Below are 17,441 nucleotides of genomic sequence, written 5' to 3' on the forward strand. Positions count from 1 at the left end.
AATTTTGACGCAGCCAAAAAATTGTCTCTGCTGGGAATAGAACCGGGACCCCAGCTTTAAAATGTCGGTGCCTTAACCACTAGACCACGGAATTGGTTAGTGGATAGGGCGAAGTTGATCCAACTGACCAACATATAATTAGGTCTCCAATCTCGCCAATTATTTCCTTTGTCGGGTGAAGATTGGTTTTGAAAATAACCAGACGTCATGTCTCAGTTGCAGCGTATGCTCAGATAAGGTAGGCCCACATGCATTAAAATATAATACAAGTAACAAATCACATGTAAAAAAGCTTTGATAACTTTTTGGAATATGTTTTGAAATAGATGTGAATAGAGAATAATTGCACTGCAAAAACTCCGGTGTTGATTTAACACCAGCCTGGAATCTATTATGTCCATACCCGAGAAGTGTTAAACAACACCTGTCCAGTTCCGTTTTGGTCTAACACCAGATAGGTGTTTATACAACACCAATTAGTATTAAAACATCATTGGTTTGATTTCAAACTGGTGTTGTTTCAATACTTCTCTGGTGTGGACATATATAGATTCCGGGCTGGTGTTAAATCAACACCGGAGTTTTTGCAGTGTGTGAGCGTAGCTTGAGTCAATACAAGATTCTAAAATCTTCCTTCCCTTTGTGAAATTATTGATGAGGCATACACACTAAGACACTGAGTAAATGTTTATCCAATATTGGGTAGAAAGGGAACATGCATGTTTGCTGGCTATATTTGTTACCCCATATTGGGCTATTTCTACTTAACATTGCGTAAAATTTACAAAATATTTTTACCCAACCAACATGCATGTTCCCATTTTACCCAATATTGGGTAAACCTTTTTTTAGAGTGTATCCAGTAGACTGCGGCGCGGTGTCCTTACAGTCTTACATAAGGGCCCGGATTCGATTCCCTACATATATATATTTTCATTAGACACTAGCTGTTAACATAACATGGTTGGTCTAAGCATCACACACCACTCTGATATTGTGTTGGACGAATATAATGAGGACGTCATTAGACGACAATTTGAATTGGTTCTCTCCAGCGTCATTATTACGCAATAGAAGATATCCCAGACATACCCAGATGATGGCCAAATCCCTAGACAATTATGACACAATTAACTGCACTTGAACCAAGATGTCGAGTGTTAATTCATTTATTACACGAATGACGATACGATACTTGTAAATGTAATGCCACAATGAATTATCTGTGACTACAATCCCAAACATGTTTTTTCATGTAATATGTAAAATTTCCCATACGATCTATAATCTTGCCGACAGTCTGCTTGTCTGTTGTCTAAGACTTCAATTTCCACTATAATTAACGGCGAGCTAAGGGGTTCATTTTGTGACTCTGTCCTGTATTCATCTTGTGTCAATAACATAATTGCAAATTTACAGGTTTCATTTGGACATTGGAATTGGTATTTATTTTCCATATCACAACATTATAAAAAACAATACAAGGTAAATGTATGTACATAATAACAAACATCAAAGGTATAGTGAAATGGCTGGATAAACCTACTCAGCTTTGTTATTACAACAACGTTGTTCTTCCATGGGGTCCAAAGCATTCATAAAAAAAGATACTGTACATGACAAAAAGAAAATAATGATTATAAATCCAAGCAAGATATTTGACATAAACAAAAAATAATGAAAAACAAGAATGGGAAAAGAAAAAAATCTGCCCTCCACCCAACCCTGCACCCTACCCGCCTTGTCGCACTATTCTTAACAGATCAGGGCGAGATTGACTTATCTGATAAAGATTTTTATAACAAAATATATAGGCTATTTGATGATTTAATTGTATAAGGAAGGTCATTATATTCTCGCGATCCTCTGTATATAAGTGTTCTTCGGCAGCATTCACTCTTGGGTTTGGAAATTTTGATATTTCCTTTTGATTGAAGTGAATATGAATAATTACAATATTGGAAAGACTTTTCTCAATATCCTGGAGCTAAGTTATGAAGGGATTTGTAAAGCATTATATTCAAATGTATTTTTCGCCTAGATTGGAGAGATTGCCATCCTAATTCTGCGTGAACATCATTGTTTGAAACGTGATTGAATGGATTTATCTTTAAAATGAGACGTCCGGCCCTGTTTTGTAATTTTTGCAAACGGTCTGTATATTTTTTGCTTGCCGAATCATAAGACAATGTGAGCATAGTCAAAAAGTGGGAGAATAACAGAATTGTAAATCATCTTCAGATTGGATTCTGATATTAAATGTCTAAGACGGGCCAGAAAGCTTACTACCTTACTAATTTTTGCGCACATTTCGTCAATATGTACAGATGTTTATCCCATTTTAGTTTTGAATCAACATAAATTCCCGGATATTTAACATTATTTCGTTGATTGATACGTCTACCAGATATGGATACATTAAAAGTGCTACATTTAGACAGCATTGCCCCAGTCCCAAATAACATACAAATGGTTTTGTCAACATTTAGACTTAATTTGTTACAACATAACCAATTGTGAATTTTACGTAATTCAATATTAATATTCTTTTCAATAATATCAATATTTTTATGAGAATAATATAACGCTGCATCGTCTGCATATAGATGCAAATGGCCGTTGTTTATATAAATTGTAAATAAAATTGGTCCAAGTATAGATCCCTGAGGAATTTCATAATTTATATAAGAGATATATTTGATATAGCAGAATCTATTAAGTACACATCTTCCGATTATACAGGTAGCTTTCGAACCAGGGTAAGGAAAAGTGTATTTTGAAAAAGGAGAAGAGCATTTTGAATAAGGAGACAGTCATTCTGAATAAGGAGAAAGTGGTTTGAATAAGGAATCAGGAAAAAGGAATAAGTAGCTAACTTCACGGACCTGTGTTTATGGAAGATTTGGCTATGATCTGGCAGCTCCAGAAAATATACCAAATCGACCTGTATCTCACACGCGAACACGGGCGATATGAAGCACTCAATCCCTTTCTGCTGCCGAAAGTTGACGTCATAGTTTTGGTCTCGGCTGATGATAAAACGATTCGTGCACAACGACGTCTTCGGGGATATCATTGACATCGGAACAACCTGCAAAAGAAGACATCTATGTGATGCAATCGACCCAACAGACCCATGACATTGTTTTGTCGCCCTACATTTACTCTCTACTTGACCCTGCACTGCATGTCAATACGGTTCCTGTTTATCAACAGACGCTCATTTGCTCTGGCGACAATTACTCCGGACTTTGTTTCGTCTTTATTTCGTCAAAGATAGGGGTTAGGCTTAGGGTTGCAAAAGGGTTTTATGTTAGGTTGAGGCTTAGGATAGGGTATAGTATTAGGTTGAAGTTAGTCAGTCCATTAGTGTGTGACATTTACAGCGGAGCAATTGTCGCCGGACCAAAAATGGAACCCACGGAGGCAAACAGAGGACAATGTATTATGTTTTGTTACACCTTCTAGCATATTGCGAAGGTGGAATTCAAAATTCACTGTATAAGGGATTTCTACAGACATTCGGCAAGGACAGGGGCCGTGGAACGGTTCTGGAAGTGGTAGGATGAGGCGAAATAGGAGAGGGGGCTGATTATCAAGAGAATCACAATAGATGATCGTTTTTACATTTTTTACACGTTTACTAAAACAATTTTTTTTTAAATTTCCTTCCTTCATGTAACTGTGTAATGTCACTTAAGCATTTTTTACATGTGCACACAGGGCTACACCAAGAATGCATATATATAGCATTTCCATTTAATTGAATGTAGATTAAATGCCTTGCTCAGGGGCACAGGTTCCGTGGCTTGGGATCGAACCCCGGACTTTCAAATGTCTAGTCAGGCGCCTTAGACCACTCGGCTTTGGCACCTCTCGAGCATCTTGACTAGCTACATAAATAGACAAACACTCTCTCACACTGATCTACATAATACTATCCTCTCTGTTTTCTCGTTGGCCTTCTGCACCCGCATACCCATTGTAAACTCACCCCTTTCTTTTTTTTTCTCTCTTCATCATCCCCCCCAGAATTTGTGTGGCATTGCATGTGATTATGAAATTAAGAAAAACGAGAATAAAATACTGAAGGTAAAGTTAAAGAACCGAGTGGAAATGTTCAAAACGTTGGAAAGAAGTTTTCGACTTATGAATAAATCACCTCACGCACAACATGACGTGGACTGAACGTGAATGATTTCATTATTTTAAACAGATGTCCTCCTAATTCATGATTCAGAATGCGCACGAGTTATTAACTGGTCACAACTTGTGGAATTGGTAATACTCTTATTCCTAATACAAGATGATTAACGGGCGGAAGAAGAAGACTTTTCAGGATGGATGGCAAGGCGAAGAGAAAACATGAAAAGAGCCGACACAGCAATCGTATCTTTCTGATTTTATAAGCTCTGACATGGTAATAGCTAATGCTGAAAGATGTTAATACTTAAAACACAATGTCACGAACAAGGCAGTATAAGTGGTGTTTCCTGCAAAAACTTAAGTTTACAAGTTAACAAGTAATGCATGACGCATATTTATTCAATTGATGTAAACGTATGATCATAACTTGTATGTATTTCTGTTAGTCATACACACGAGTGGATATTGCGCTTTGTAAATACTCGCACATCCAATATACTTTCACAAAATTACTATCAGTTTTAACTAATTCATACGTTTATTTTATCTTTACATCAGCGAATCACAGCTTTACAATTATTAGTTATTCACCCGATTAAAAACCTTATATAAGTTTTCTTTTATTAAACAGTGCTGTTTAAAAGGTGTTTTACTGTGTATGTCCTAATGTCATGCTTACCACAAAGTCCCATCGCATATCGAAGTTCTTGTCGCAAGATTTTTAACACATTGCTCACACCACTGGCGCCCTGAAAATAATGATATAAAATGAATTTTGTAGTTTTATCATGTAGAAGAGCATAATACCCGAATTCCCCAGTAAATTACATTTAATCGCAAACCAAATGGAGATATCAATGATATTGTTTAAAAACTAGTCTTGTATCAAGCATGTCCTATTGAGCGAGCGTTGTCTTTTCTTGATATGTCTTTTCTCAGAATAGGACAGAATCGGTATTAGGTCCCGTTGCATAAACGTTACTATTATGGTAACTTTGCCATCCAATGATAACGGTAACGCTGATCAACAACCAATCAAAATCAAGGATTCCATACAAGTTACCATTGGATGGCAAAGTTACCATAATGGTAACTTTTATGCAACGAGGCCTGTAGGGGGATGTCACGACTTTTCTTCATAAATTTTGTCTCTTCTCATTAGCGCGCACAAAAAATACGCGGTTCATAAATGCGTGTAATCCCAATAAACAAGGAAATGTTATGATAACATTTACAACGTTCGTCTCTTCTCTTTAGCGCGCACAAAAACCGCGTTTCATAAATATAATCCCAATATACAAGGAAAAGTTATTATTAAATTCATGACAGGGTCTAGCTGTCATAAATTTCGTCATTTCTTTTAATGCCATAATATCCCGATACCATACCGACTATACAGTTATACAGTCTTTTCACTTACTTCACACGCCAATCCCCATAGAACAGGTCGTCCAATAAATACTGCTTTTGCCCCCCTTGCGAGAGCCTTAAGAACATCCGTTCCCCTTCGAACTCCTCCGTCCATATATACTTCTATTTTACAACCTCGAACCGCGTCTACTACCTCAGCCAAAGCATCGATCTGTTGTTAAGAAATAAAGGGACGGTTGTCTTTATCATCCGGTCAGCAGTACAAACATTTATCAGCAGTACAAACATTTTTTACAAAAGGCGTAATAATTAATCTTGTGGACAAAAAAGGAATAGTAATTGTATTCGATTACTCCTGAAAAGTGATACCCTAATTCATTTATGATTTTTAGTAAAATCATTTTGTTTAATCATGGACCCATTCCTATTGTAATAGGTCCATGGTTTAATTAAACTTTATATTAAAGCTGCAGGAAAATGTTAAATTGGTTTAACCTGTGAGTTAAACACATGATAAATTTCAATATGTAAGTCAATTTCGGAGAGGAACTATTAAATTCAAGCGGAACATGGGCGTTTCACTTCTAATTATCGAAATAGTATAGGATAGGCCCTTATTTCGTTGTTTTACTTGTAAGAATTGAAATCGTAGGGAGTCCTTCGGAGGGGACCTTAAGCCGTCGGTCCTCTGGTTGCTTGCTTACAAGCATTCATGCTTTCTTAGCAATCAGGTAAAAAAAAAAAAAAAAACATCACCACCAATCAATCAATCGGGTAGGCCCATATTTCATTGTTTTACTTGTAAGTATTGAAATCGCAGGAAAGGCCACATTTCGTAGTTTAAAGTTTAAATTATTTCACCTTCCCGCAAAAATTACCTTGTGTAGCTGTTTATAGCAGGCATCGCGGTTTATGTGGAACACCGTCGCGACGCGTCGCCGTCAACATGGAGACTAAAATACCCCATTCTCTGGTATCGACTAGCGGTGTTTTTTATGAAATGAATATATAGGCCTACCTCAAGAGCACAATCAAAATCAGATTCCACTCAAACTGACAAATTATAACTCACAGGAGCAGGTACCCCATCCAGTTGCCTTCCACCATGAGCCGATACGAGGATGGCATCTGCCCCAACATTAGCCGCCTTTCGAGCTGCCTCACCTGAATAACGTAGATGTACAAGGGGGTAAATCTAAAAAAAAGCGGAAGATTTCTATGGTCTGGTATGTATTGTTAGTAACCACCACTCACCGAAAGCAAAATAAGTGAAAGAGAGGCGCAAGCATATATATACATGTATATATATATATACCTCAACCATTGGTCGGAAATAATGTCAAAGTGCCGCCTTAGACACAGACCAAGACACCCCAGAAAACCAATCAGGTGTGACGACCCATCGCATCACGCAGACACAACCTAGTCGTCAAATCATCAGTCAGCCTGAAGATCGCCGAAAGCGTGAAACCGGTGGTAGTAGACCGAGCTGACCAAGGTATGAATATATTGCTCTGCCCTGACGTTGAGCACTTTTTGAAACCTCAACCAATCCCATACCAAGTATAGGACAAGGGAAGTGGAGAAAAACAAATATAAAGACTTTGCTTTTTTGTGTCCTTATTCAGATAAAAAACATGGTAAATGTATTTTTTTTTAATAGGATTAAAACAGCATGGTTTTTGTATTTCCAGTTGCTTTGATCGCTCGCATAAGGGCAATTCCATAAAATGACCAACCTTTTGTACGTCCGACCCCCACTTTTCTTAAGCCTTACCTCAATTTATAAACTGACCAAGTATTGGTCCTTTTAGAACATTTCAGACTGTCAAAACAACAAGAAATCAGAGACAGAAAATTTCATGAATGTTCCCCTATTTAGACTTACATAATTTGCATTACCTCTCCCCCTTTTCTAGGGAGGTTGGAAATTTGCACGAATATAGCACGTGATTTCATTATTTACCCAGGGGGTATGAAAAAAAAAAAACAAGCTCCAAATGAAAGTACTTCATAGCCAATTCTGCATTGTGTGGAAATGGCAAAGTCCAAACCTGTAAGAATGCCTTTGCAGACGATAGGCAGTGACGTCACAGTTTTTAGCCACCTGACATCATCCCACGTGACGGTACTGTCCATGTCTAATCCGAAATGAGCAAAGAGTGTTGGATCTCCAGCTCTCTTCGATGCAGCCTGGGACTTGGATGAGTCCATCTCCATATTAACATATCTGTTGAGGAACATAAGACAATAGTATGATATACAAAGAGCATCAGGAGAGCATTATTTTCATCAACATTTTCGTCGGCTATTAAGTTGTCGGATCAGACAACTTTCCCTGATTTTCATTGGCTGAGAAGCACTGTTACTATAGTAACTGTGTGATAAAACGGTACTTGTCGGAACAAAACGTCCAACAAGTTCTTTCATGAAACGCTCCCCATAAACCTGTTTCATCAAAATTGTTATAAAATCAAAAGTAAATTATTCTGTGAAAGGTTCTTTATTCATTAAATCGGATTAGCTGATATCAAAAGTGAGGCCGTTTGATAATGTTGACAAGTTTTATCCACAAGAAATCATACATTATTAATGATACATATAAATTGCAGTCAATGATATAACAGAATCAGAATACCTTATAACGATCATGACGAAACCTTGTAAACCTGAAAATAGTCGAAGTATTCCATTACATTTCTAAAACTGAACTTTTCTACGAACCAACTGATGCAGTGCCGGATCCAGGGGGTGGGACAAAATGACCTTCATTTTCTAGTGAAAACTTTTTTCTTTTTTTTTGTGGGGGGGGGGGGGGCTTGTCAAATTTTCTTGGGAAAATGTGCCCCCCCCCCCCCCCCCCCTTTGGAAAATCCTGTATCCGCCCCTGAATTGTAACACAATCTTAACCTCAGGCCACGACTTCTACAGCATACATGGCAAATGGACTATCATATCTAAACTTAAATTCATATATGAATAGTTGGAGTATAGGATTACCTTACCGATAATCATCATGTCGGAAGGACATGTAATCACGGCCAACCTCGCTAGCTTTAAATCCAGTTAACGGAGAATCCATTGTAAGAACCACGGCTCTATAGCCCGCCCTCTCAGCCTCCCTGATAAGATGCAGCGTCACTGGGCGATCTTTAAAAATGTACACTTGACACCAGCGGAGCCCGCCCGGAGCAGCACGTGCAACTTGTGAGAATCTTTCGTGAGAAAAGCAGCTCTGGATCATGAGGGTTTCTGCCTCGAGCGCTCCTTTGAATAAAAATACATTAATTCAAAAGGACTTGAATAATTGACAGCATTTACTTGTACAGCGAAAAAGAATTATGTCATGTCTAAATTAACGTGATTAGCTTCATTCCGGGACTTCATTACAATTCAATTTCAATTCAATCTATTTTATGTCATTTTCAACAGAACAAAGTAATGCGGACAAAATAGTTACGATGAACTTATACAGACAGAATAAATTGAGGCATGTACAGTATATGATATTTATCTATAAGTAAAAGTAAAACAAAACAGAGTATTATATATAAGCAAAATATCATAACCATAAATTCACGTTCATGATGATGACGAAAGTTAGTGATGATGATTATGAGGACGACGACGGTGATGATGAAGGCGCAAATAGTGATGTTCATGATATGGGCCCACTTAAAACTTATTTCTGGCGGAAGAGGCAGGCTCTACTTGACCTTATACAATTACACTTGAACCTGATCCTTATTTCAACGTTAAGGTAAATTATTAATACAAACCCTGTGCTGTGGCCTTTTCCGCATCGATATTAGCTAGGCGATGAGCTCCAGTCGGCGATATACATATAGGCATACTAATAGATTGACCTAAGACCTCAGTTGATAGTCGAATGCAAGACACATCCTCGAGAAGGCGTGGCCGAAATCTATAACTATAAATGGGATAAAAATGGATCCTTATCTTAGTCGAGGGGTCACGTGATGAGGGACCTTGCATTCGGATCCTTAGCGAAACTCCCGCAAAACATCCATGAGCTGCTTGGTAACCAGAACTGTATTTGTTATTCATCTTTCATGAGCATGATGAGCCCCATTGACAATTTACCAGGGCAGCACCGACAGGTTGCTATTTACTGACCAGTTTAGTCAGGTTGATAATAGATAAAATGGAGTTAGGTAGTTTCTGATCTGAGAGGCCTATCACTGAACTTTTGTTTGTGAACACATAAAGACAGATAAGCCTAGATCAATATCGATTTGCTATTAAAAAAAGTGAGCGAGAAAACAATTTATTATTTTTATAACAAAAATCCTATTTTGTCATAGATTTTAAGATTATAATTTTCCCTTTTCTTTTTTGGTCGTGAGATGACCAGCTACAGGACGTCCGATGGGGCTTGGGCACTTTTGCAAAAACCTGCGTAAACTGAAGGCAGCTTGCGAATAACCCGGTTCTTTCCGATGAAAAGGGGGTTTTACATCAGTTATAATTATAATAGTGCACAATCTGTGGGTCTAGCCGCTAGACCCAAAGATTGTGCACTATTATATAACTGATGTAAAGCCCTTATTTATTTTTTCTTATCATGTACGTGTATTCAAGTCTTTGTATCTGGTGAAAAGTCTATTGTTGACAACAAAGGCCGTCAGAGTTCCCTATCGTATTGTCCATTAGGTCAGTTGATAACATTTCCGGACAAACGAGTTGTATAGATAATGCACTGGGAATGCACTCGGGTGTGAAGTGTATACAGAGTCATATACCTACCTTTTGAAAGCGTCTTCACTGTCCTGTTTTGTCAGACCTTCTCCTGAAGATAGCGAGTAATACCTGAAGAATGGTTCACTTAGTTTTCTCCTTGCCATTGCTTCATATTGGGGGAGAGTACGCAACTCCATCTTGTTGGCGAAAATCGGAGCAAGACGTTTTCGTTTCAACAACAATTAGCGGGATACTTTGCAAATAAGGAGGCTGAATGTTCGGATGCGAAGTCTGGAATTAGGTGGCCTGCCTGGGCAATTGATATCGTCGAATGGCGTCTCAGAGAAGTTGTGTTTCTGTTTAATCTTGGGTCAGCGATATTGACTGACCACTCTGAACTCGTATTCTGAACTTATGCCATGGTCTCATTCTGTGTTAAAATTATGTGAAGCCGAAAATAAACATAATTTTATTATAATTGTCTTCTTATGTATTATGTTATTTTCCAAAGCTTATTAAAGGTCAAGTCCACCTCAGAAAAAAGTTGTTTTGAATCAACAGAGAAAAATCAGACAAGCAAAATGCTGACAATTTCATCAAAATCGGATGTAAAATAAGAAAATTATGACATTTTGAAAATTCGCTTATTTTTCACAAAATAGTTATATATGCACAATTTAGTCACATGCATATGTGAGAATCGATGATGTCCCTCACTCACTATTTCTTTTTGTTTTCATTGTTTGAATCATACAATATTTTAATTTTTACAGATTTGACAATAAGGACCAACTTGACTGAACCATAATGTTAAGCAATGGTAACTCTCCATGTTCAGTGAGAAAAAAAAACTTTGTTTCACAGGGCAATGAGGAGAAAATTAGAATATTTCATATTTCAAATAATGAAATACAAAAGAAAATGTGAGTGAGTGATGTCATCAGTTCCCTCATTTGCATACCGATCAGGATGTGCATATAACTATTATATGAAATTAAGCGAAACTTAAAAATGTCATAACTTTCTTATTTTACATCCGATTTTGATGAAATTTTCAGTGTTATGCTCGTTGGATTTTTCTCTTTTTATTCAAATCAACTTTTTGTTGGGATGGACTTGTCCTTTAAATTAAACTTTTTTACTTCTCATTTCCAAACTGTTATGATGAAATGAGCACCAAATGTAAGCCTACTCTTCCATGCTTGAGATTTCTAACACAATTGGCTATCCATAGTTAAACCACAACCCTAGTCCCTGAAATATGTTAAGACACTGACCTTTTTTCAGAAATGGGTGTCAACTATACATATGACACACCAAACCCAGCTCTGAGTAGCGAAGTGAAGTGGCTGCACTGAGTGGGCTGATGATGTCACATCCCCACTTTCCGTTTTCTTATGTTATTACATAAAATCATATTTTTTTATTATTTCATACTTTTGTGATTAATATGTCTCCCTTATAATGAAATAAGTTGCAGCAATACATATCTAATGCACTAAATCAGTTGTCAATCTAATTTTTCTAGTTCTTGGAGGAAAAAAAATGAATAAACCTGATTTCATTTAATAAAATACAAAATAACAAGTGGGGATGTAACATCATCAGCCCACCTAATGAATATTCATGACAACTGTTTTCACAAAATATTACTAAACTTTGAAATTCAATAACTTTGTTATTTGTTATCCGATTTTGATGACATTTTCGGCATTTTGCTCAGTGAATTCTACTCTATTTATTATGCTATAAATACTTTCAGTCCGGACCATCACTTTAAGAGCCATTCAACGACACAGTTTTGTTTTGGGGGACGGAGGTGGAACTCTGTAAAAAAAAAAAAAAAAAAAAAACAGTAGCAATGTTAACTTGTACCCTTCTCTTACATAAACTGTTAATATTTTATGATGTTATGATGTTAAATCGTACTGACGCAAATTTGGCTCATGAGGTTAGCACAAATTTCCATTTTCCATCGGTGTCAGCTTATTACAGATTGGATAGGAAATCTTGTCCTCCAAGTGCTCGAGTCTTGTATATTATTCAGCATTTTTCTTAAAGTGGGGTGCCTTTCTTTGTGGGTGCCAAACATGTGATACAACCTGATTTCTTTTACTTGATTATCTTGCATGATGATGGAAAACAAATAAACAAAACTCCCACGGTAAGGCACCTGGCCACGTCCTCTTCAAGTCAGTTTGAATTGGTTTTGAAGGTTTTTTTTTACATTTTACAGGAACATAAGAATAGTAACATTTTGAAGGACATGAATTGAAAGATGGGAGAAAGGAGGGGGTGTGGTCTTGTGGTAGTAAATGGGAAATAAGAATTGTTTGATGTCCTATATTGGCGTGTGGATGTTTATCAAAGGGATGTGTATTTGCGGGGAGTGGGTATGTTCGCGGGGGAGAGTGAGTGTATGTGTATTTCACCAGAAGATATATGTACAAGTTCAAACTGTGTTAATAGTATGTTCACTTAGTGGACTATGTGAACAAGTTATTCACACTGTTAAAAATGTTGATATCTAATAGTGGGGAGGTAATTTCAAACTGGGGATTCATATTTCCATCTCATCAGCGAAGTATCTACTTTCTTCAATTCTTGAATCACCAAATTTGAGCATCAGAATGTCACTGATTAGTGAATGGGAAACGGAAGAGCAGCTTCGAGAGACCATGGCACATCTCTCTCAAACATCACGAAATTGGGTGAAATGCTGAACAAAATTGTGATATTATCAAGGATTAATGAATGAGGGCACACTGCTGAAAGGGGGACTGTTAGATGTTGTTAGATTGTTAGACGTTGATATTGGATAAGAGCAATTCAATAGCCGTAAGAAATTATCTTAGAATTAAGGAACGTATTAGTTGCATATGATGTGAATGAGAGAAATGTCTGGTTGTATATTAAAGTTGATTGTGTAACTCACCTCCTTCCCCTACAGATATCGACACAATATTCTCTAAAAAGTAATCCTGATCTTGTAACCATAATATTACTACTACTACTACTACTACTACTACTACTACTACTACTGCTACTACTACTACTATTACTACTACTACTACTACTACTACTACTACTACTACTACTACTACTACTACTACTTCTTTTTCTACTACTACTTCTACTACTGCTACTACTACTGTAACTACTACTACTACTACTACTAATAATAATAATGATAATGATAATAACAGTAATAATAATATTTATTTCACTTTACTTTACAAGTTCGCACAAAAGTCGTCAAAAGTGTGCACAAAATTGAAAAATTCAAAAGCACCCTAAAGACAAACTCATCGCTTCGCTTAAACGCTTTCAAGTTTCTTCAAAAACTTTTAAGCGTCTTATACTCGAAATATTAGTGTCCCACAGTGTTAAATCACCTTCACATTGTTGAATTAAGCATTTCAACGGTGTGAAACACATCAAATAGTCGACCATGTGGACACGCAGTGAATAGTCACATTGTCGAGGTGTCCACATTGTGAAAATGTCTTCACACTGTACAGTTGAATTAGAGCATATTAACAGTTACAAATAATTTTTTGTTCATAGCGTACTATGTGAACACACTGTGATCATAATGTGTCACTGTGTTCTTTCTAGCAGTCCCGCTCCCCCGGAAAAAAAATTGCGCACGGCCATGCTTCATACCTATTTCTGAACCCTGAAACTGAATCCCTTACCTTTTAATGCATTAAAAGGGATTAAAAGCCTCAGAATTGTAGGCATTTATCATATTATAAAGAACAAACGTTGACATTGTCCTCTTCTCTTCTTTCATTTTCAAGCAAAATATTGATATTGGCAAGATAATCAAGGTTGCATTTCCGAAACTGGCAATTGTTATCAGTTTTGTGTGAGAAATAGTAATCTGCAATTTTGTATGTACTTTTTAACTTAAAGGTAATATAGTACATACGTAATTGTGTGAATCATTTATTCGGGAACAGTCTTGGGCACCCTTGGAGAAAATCATTGGTTATCAATATCACTTTCTTCTTGGAACTTCGATAGCATACTAAAATCACATACACGTGTAAGTGCGTGCACAATTATTATTTATACACCAACTCTACTGACAGATTAGAGATCAGAGTACGGGTGAAATGATCGATGCCATTTTGTTTTTATAAGCTAAATAAGGTAACAAGTAGTTAGAAACAATAAGGAATGATCGCCTGGCCATGCATGTTGATGTTTTAAAAAATAAACAAAACCCTGCACCGCATTTAGTCAGAATCATGACTTGATTTCAAATGAAGCTTTCAATGCAGTTGTCACTACTGTTATAAGTGGGGAGTTCATCTTGACAATATGTTGATATTGATAAAAGCAGAAGAAGTTATAGAAAAAGGAAATGTTGAAGGTTTGATGAGAATAGGAAAAGAATAACGGAGGAATGAATATGCGAGTTTCACGTGTTTCTCTTTTACTCGATTGAAAAATAAAATCAGCACAAAACCACGTAGGTAAAAATGGAGAATGTATGTAAAGTGCTGTTTATTGGTACATTTCATATGGCATTACAGTCAACATAAACATTGTCTTAACAACCATGACATTACATACAATTAATCACCATCAAATCTGACTACATTAATTAAGTAAACACTTACAGTGCCGTCAAGAAGTTTCATCATAGCGTTTTTCTCATCCATTAAACGCCAAGTAAGAATGGACAATGATCTTATTCGCCTGATTTGATGAGTAGAGTGTAATTACATTTTGAAACACAATGAATATCGCCTGCGTACGAAGAGTTATCTTGCGTACCAGATCATATAAATGGACCAATATTTACTTTGCTATATTCTTGTTTGCCTGAGCTTACGGATGTTTGGTAAGGTTGATCATAAAGATATGAATGGTTTTTGAACGAGGTTGATATATTACATTAAAATCATGCCTTGTACTCGCAAGTTTAAGTAAAGTGGGAAGTAACCAGATGCTCAATAAAATTTATTATATCATAAACATTAATTTTCTATTTTAATGCATCGTATTTACCACTATCCGAATGGCGTTCATCAAGAATATAGCTTTACATTATACAGCACCCTACAGCATCAGAAAATACTTTACATGTTTACATAAGCGCATTATATTATATCGTTCTTAAATCCTGCGTAACTTTACTCCATAATATGAAAAGGATATTACATCGACTGTTTACATCCTAAAACAATTTTTACAACGTAGCTGTTTCAAAAGGCGGCATCTCCGAGGGACAGGGAACGACTTCCCTATGATTATGTTGTTAATTGAAAGATGAAAGAGAAAAGTGGTAAAGGAAGAATTAAAGGTAAGAGAATATTAAACAGGTGGGTCTTAATTGGCCGTATACTTTTGTGATACTAAACTTCAATTGAGGAAAAGGTTTTTTTTTTTTTACTTCCGAAGAGTAATTGTGTTTAAGAAACATATATGGATGGGTCAAGGAGACCAATATCAAAGTTTTTTTCCAAGTAACAACTGTTCAAAAATGTTTTTGGGGTATTAATGATCGAATCGATGGAATGTCCGGTCATTTTCATCAAAGATAGCTATTACAGACTCGTTTAGTCTGTAAGAACAAATACTAAGTTTGTGATATTTGCACTTCGAACTTAAGGCAAATGAGTGTGGGGACTTTATGGCTAAAAGCGTTTCCTGCTGTTGGGGAACTTTAGGACGCCATATAGTTAAATCCTTTAAACTGACACTAATCCTCAGAAAATCATTGGTACATTTTAAAACAGAAGAAACCAAATATCTACACTTAATCTACATTTTGGAATAGATTTCCGTACATGATCAGTGTCAAAGCTTGCAGATCCTTGTTAGAGATATATTACCCCCATGTACACTATGCCATACTAATGATGCAAGTACAATACTGTAATTTCTACTAAAAGGAAACTACTGGTACCTGATTTATATTTTCGAGGATCTCTCAAGTACAGTAATGTTTTGGGTTTGTGGTATTCATGGCTTGATGATAATTACAAGAAAGGTATTGTTTTGGGGCTTGTAAATATACGTCTTAATGTTAGAAGATAATGTTAGGACACAATGAATAATCAACATAAGGACATTACACGACCTTCAACGTATTAAAACAACATTAGCAAATATGAAAATACGTTTATATGTAATAGAACAGTTGTGGTAAAAATGTTATACGAGTGGTCATTATTATAATTATTAGCAATAAAAATCATAATTGAAGTAAAATGAGAAAAACCTATTTATATTGGCATCGATTTGTACTGTATTAAGAGTAAAAGATAACAATAAAAGAAGTACATGAATATACCGGAAACGATAGTAGTGATAGTTACAGCAGCAGTAGTCGTTGTATATGGAATATTGGGATAAAAAACTATTATACATGTAGTCATAGGAACAGTGTAGTTAACTGGTAAATAATAATAGAGGAACTTGGAAAACAGGAATAATTGCATTAGCTCTAATGAAAATAATAGGCCTAGTAGACATTGTAGTACTGAATGTAGTAGTGGTGATGGTGGCAAAAGTGTTGAAGTTGATACGATCGTATAGCGGTAGGCATGATAGTAGAAAAGTACTAGTAGTAACAGTAATAGTAGAAGTAGAAAAAAGTATTATTATCATTGTTATTTTTTTTAATATTATTATTAGTAGTAGTAGTAGTAAAAGTAGTAGTTGTTGTTGTAATAGTAGTAGTAGTAGTAGTAGTAGTAGTTGTTGTTGTTGTTGTTGTAATAGTAGTAGTATAGTAGTAGTAGTAGTAAACGGTAGTAATAATCGTGGTAATGGTATTAGTAGCAGCAGTAGTGGTGGCGGTAGTAGCTCATATTTAAAAGCATTATTATAATAGGACCTCGATGGATGATAATATTTATTAGCAACAGTTTTGGAAATAAAAAGTAAAAGCATTGGTTTCAGTCAAAAGAAAAAAATCAAAGTTTTTGACCATGTCGACATCTTTGATGGAAATTCATAAATCTGACGTCGTGGATAATTTAAAAACATAAACTTCATGACATGCAGAAGTCACGATGTAGTAGTATCAGTACCAATACAGTATTAGTATTATTATTATCATTATTATTATTATTGTTGTTGTTGTTGTTATTATTATTATCAGTATTATTATTATTATCAATGTTATTATTATTAGCAGCAGCAGCAGCAGCAGTAGTAGTAGTAGTAGTAGTAATAGTAGTAGAAGTAGTAGTCGTGGTTGT

The 17,441-nt window shown here is 36.0% G+C and overlaps 1 protein-coding gene across 1 annotated transcript; it reads right to left on the bottom strand.

Moving 5' to 3' along the window:
• Positions 1–1,153: 1,153 nt before the first annotated feature.
• On the bottom strand, positions 1,154–15,000 carry LOC129254132 (2-Hydroxyacid oxidase 1-like). The gene is made up of 9 exons (XM_054892588.2): positions 14,850–15,000; positions 10,285–10,648; positions 9,297–9,448; positions 8,523–8,784; positions 7,572–7,747; positions 6,590–6,681; positions 5,567–5,728; positions 4,826–4,895; positions 1,154–3,091 (listed from the first exon to the last, which is right to left on the bottom strand). The coding sequence occupies exons 2-9, from the start codon at positions 10,413–10,415 to the stop codon at positions 3,012–3,014; spliced, it is 1,125 nt and encodes a 374-aa protein (XP_054748563.2). The 5' UTR covers positions 10,416–10,648; positions 14,850–15,000; the 3' UTR covers positions 1,154–3,011.
• Between the last annotated feature and the right edge of the window lie 2,441 nt (positions 15,001–17,441).

Source organism: Lytechinus pictus, chromosome 2, assembly GCF_037042905.1.
Source record: "Lytechinus pictus isolate F3 Inbred chromosome 2, Lp3.0, whole genome shotgun sequence".
Taxonomy (NCBI): Eukaryota; Metazoa; Echinodermata; class Echinoidea; order Temnopleuroida; family Toxopneustidae; genus Lytechinus; species Lytechinus pictus.